This window comes from Lathyrus oleraceus, chromosome 7, assembly GCF_024323335.1.
Source record: "Lathyrus oleraceus cultivar Zhongwan6 chromosome 7, CAAS_Psat_ZW6_1.0, whole genome shotgun sequence".
Lineage (NCBI taxonomy): Eukaryota > Viridiplantae > Streptophyta > Magnoliopsida > Fabales > Fabaceae > Lathyrus > Lathyrus oleraceus.
This window is the reverse complement of record NC_066585.1, coordinates 117568731-117572730: the sequence shown is the minus strand read 5'-3', so window position 1 is coordinate 117572730 and position 4000 is coordinate 117568731. Positions and strand designations below refer to the sequence as shown.

At 36.3% G+C, this 4000-nt stretch overlaps 1 protein-coding gene across 1 annotated transcript; it reads right to left on the bottom strand.

Annotated features, from left to right (window-relative positions):
• Nucleotides 1-2051: 2051 nt before the first annotated feature.
• On the bottom strand, nt 2052-2429 carry LOC127102340 (UPF0329 protein ECU05_1680/ECU11_0050-like). Its single transcript, XM_051039718.1, has one exon. The coding sequence runs from the start codon at nt 2427-2429 to the stop codon at nt 2052-2054; it is 378 nt and encodes a 125-aa protein (XP_050895675.1).
• Between the last annotated feature and the right edge of the window lie 1571 nt (nt 2430-4000).

The following is a 4000-nucleotide window of genomic DNA, read 5'->3' as shown; positions in this document are numbered from 1 at the left end:
TGATTATCGGTGCAGTAATTAATTTATATTTTAAATTTTCAAAAGCAATAAAACAATATTTTTAAAAAATAAATGACCTGTCTTTGTTGAGGAGATTGCTTAATGGTTTTGTGATTTTTGAAAAATCCTTGAAGAATCATCGATAGAACCCTGCATGGCCAAGAAAACTTCGAATTCCCTTGACGTTGGTTGGTGGCGACAACTTTCCAATGACATCAACCTTGGCTTTATCTACTTCGATCCCTTTGGCTGAAATCTTATGCCCTAGGACAATGCCTTCAGTCACCATAAAATTGCAATTTCCCCAATTTAATACTAGATTCGTCTCCACACACCATTTTAATATGGTCTCCAAGTTTTTCAAGCATAATTCAAATGATTCACCAAACACAGAGAAGTCGTCCATGAATACCTCGATGCACTTTTTGATCAAATCTGAAAAAATGGCTTGCATACATCTTTGAAATGTTGCATGTGTGTTGCATAGACCGAAAGGCATTCTTCGATATGTGAATATTCCAAATGGACAAGTGAATGTTATTTTCTCATGGTCCTAGGGGTTTACGGTGATTTTATTGTATCATGAGTATTCGTCTAAGAAACAATAGAATTGATGCCCGGATAATCTTTCCAACATTCGGTCCATGAACGGAAGCGGGAAATAGTCTTTCCTTGTTGCCAGATTGAGTCTTCAATAATCAATGCACATACGTCATCTGGTTACTATCCGGGTTGGAATCAATTCATTTTTCTCGTTTGTTATCATTGTCATACCATCTTTCTTTGGTATTACTTGCACAAGACTCACCCAAGCATTATCCAAAATTGGATAGATCATTCCTGCTTCTAACAACTTGACTACCTCTTTGCATACGACTTCTTTCATTGTTGGATTCAAACGCCATTGCGGTTGGGCAATTGGTTTGTAATTATCTTTCATCATGATGTTATGTATACAATATGATGGACTTATGCCCTTAAAATCTGATAGTACCCAACTGGTTGCGCCTTGATTTTCCTTAAGAACTTGGATAAGCTTATTTTCTTCATGGTTGGCCAGAAATTTGCTAATTATTACCGGTTTCTTGCATTCATCATCAAGGAACACATACTTCAAGTGATCTGATAATAATTCCAATTCCAATTTGGTGTTCTTTTCCCCGGAATCTTCTTTTAATTCCTCAATTTTTGCCTCTTTCAATGGTATTCCTTTTTCTGAATCCGGTTTTGTTAAGCATTCACTGAGTTCCTTTTCTTCTTCCAGATCAAGAAATTGAAAACATTCATGAGGGCTCTTTCTAATGGTGTTGTCAAGTGTGTTTGTTTTTGTATTTTCAGTATTTCTTCATCAATTGTATCAACTCGAAAATAAGCTCCCTTATCCTTGGAATGTTTCATGGTGTCAAAGAGGTTAAAAGTAACTTCTTTACCTTGAACACGTACTTTCATTAAACCTCATCAATATCAATCATCATGCATGCGGTTTTCATGAATGGACGTTCCAAAATCAGTGGTACATCATCATCTTCCTCTATATCCATGACAACAAAATCAATACGGAATAAAAACTTATCTACCTTGACCAATACGTCTTCGGCAATACCGGATGGCTTTGTGACTAATTTGTCGGCTAGTTGCAAAGTCATCCTAGTATTCTTCATATCCAAATCACCTTATTCTCCATATTACTGAGAGTGGAATAAGGTTGATACTTGAGCCAAGATCAATCAATGCTTTCCCAACGTTTACATTTCCAATTGTGACAGGTAATGTAACTCTTCATGGATCTTTTTCTTTTTTTGGAAGTGTTCGTTGAATGATCGCATTGCATCTTGCATCAAGATATATTGTTTCTTCATTAGTAATTCTTCTCTTCTTGGTGGGAATTTCTTTCATGAATCGTGCATATGTAGGCATTTGTTATAGTGCCTCCGCAAAGGGAATATTGATTTGCAACCGCTTGAAAATATCCAAAAATCGAGTGTATTGCCTTTCTTTATCCTTTTTGGTTGAAGCATGAGGGTATGGTAGGTTTTGTACTGGTGGATTTGTCATTTTTCCTTTTTCTTCCTTGTTCTCCGACTTTTTTTCCCTTCATTTGTTTCTTTCTCATTTCCACCTTTTTTCTCTTGCTCCTTTTCAACTATTTCCCCTTTATTATTTTTTTCTCCTTTCTCCTCTTCTTTTCTTTTCTTTTCTTCCTCTTCTCTATTTCCAACAAAACTCCTTTCTTTTTTCTCATTTTCATCACCGTTTTCATTTAGAATTTTTCCAATTCTCGTTGTTATTGCCTTGCAATGTTCTTTTGGATTTGGTTGAGTTGTGGCTGTGAAGGTGCCTCCATATTTCTCCTCCAGTTGCTTTGCAATTTGTCCGACTTGAGTTTCAAGGTTTTTGATCGAAGCGTCGGTGTTTTTCTGATTTGCCATAGATTGTTGCATGAACTGTTGCAAGGTATTTTCCAGTTTGGATGTTCTATCTGGATGATTTACATTTTGCGGTTGTTGGTAGTTTTGATACTGATTTGACGTGGTTGTTGTTTAAGAGTCTTGTCTCCAACCTTGACCATAGTTGGTGTTGTTTCCACGTTGATAATTTTGATTGCCCTGATATGGTGCTGGTCTTTGTAGATTCCCCATATAATTAACTTCTTCATTGATTGGGGGACAAAAACCGGTTTGATGGTCTCCAGTACATAACTCGCAAAAATCTAATTGGTATGGTGCACTTGCCAAACTGTGCATTTCCTTAAGTTGTTGCGGCAATTTGGACAGCTGTTTTGTCAATTCTTCTACAGTTTAAGTGAGAAGTTTATTTTGTGTTAGTATTGCATCGTTCGTACCTAATTCCAGATTCTAGGCTTCTTTTGTAAGGTTCCTCGATTATATTAGACTTGATGATCAATGAGAGCCATTCGGTTGATAATTGAAACTGCTTCTTTTGCACTTTTTGCTAATAAAGAAACACCGGCTGTTGCATCAAGTAAGAGCTTTGGCTGGGGCTGCAATACGTTGTGGAAGATGTGGATTTGTGTTATATTGTCAAAACCATGATTCAGGCATATCTGTAGCATGGATTTGTAACATTCCCAGGGTTCACATAGAGTTTCATTTGCAAGTTGAGCAAATGTGGCAATGGTTGTTTTAGCATCCATGAACCGGTTGTGAGGGAAGAATTTGTTATGAAAACTCTCTTCCAATACATTCCAGTTGTTCATGGTTTCAATAGGTTGGTCAAGATACCAATCCTTTGCTTTGCCAATCAAGGAGTGCAAAAACATTCTCATGAAATCAGCATCCTCTTCAGCTTCGGGTGCTCCTAACGTACCATCCAGTTCATAGAACTTTGTGAGATTGGTGTATGGATCTCCATGATCCAAACCTGCAAAAGTGTTAGCATAAATAATCTACAACATCCCTATTTTTATTTCAGTTCGTCTAGTGGTTAGGTTGTTGGTGAGACAAGCCAATCGCCTTGGGCTGCTTGGGCAAGAACCGTTAATAGTCTCGTCTGACATGATTTTTGGGATATAAGTTGTTGATAAAACAGAATTGGATTCCTTCTTATTTTGTTTGTTTAATTGCTTTTGCTTTCTTGTACGTCTTTTGTTCTTTTGGGTTGTTCTTTCGATCTCGGGATCAAAGGGTACTAATTCCCTTGAGCTCGTACCTCACATACACAAAGCTTTGCAATTTATAACCAACAAATGTTAGGAGAAAGTAAGATAAAATATAGGTGTAAATATATATACAATATTTTTAACAAATATACAAACTTAACAGATAACAATAATCGTTATGTTCGTAATATCTACACGCCAGTCCTCGGTAACAGCCCATTTTGATGTTGAGTAAATCAAAAGAAGTATTGTGTTATCGTATCCATAGAGACTGGAGCGATATTACCAATGTTTTAGATTACTGATATAGTTTAAGTTCAAGTTTTCATAAAGTTTAAAGTTTAATTCTAAAGTAATAGCGAAATGTAAGTTAAATGGAAT

What these genes read in the sequence shown, in the direction of transcription:
- LOC127102340 (XM_051039718.1), bottom strand. Translation starts at nt 2,429, where the DNA reads ATGGCAAATCAGAAAAACACCGACGCTTCGATCAAAAACCTTGAAACT.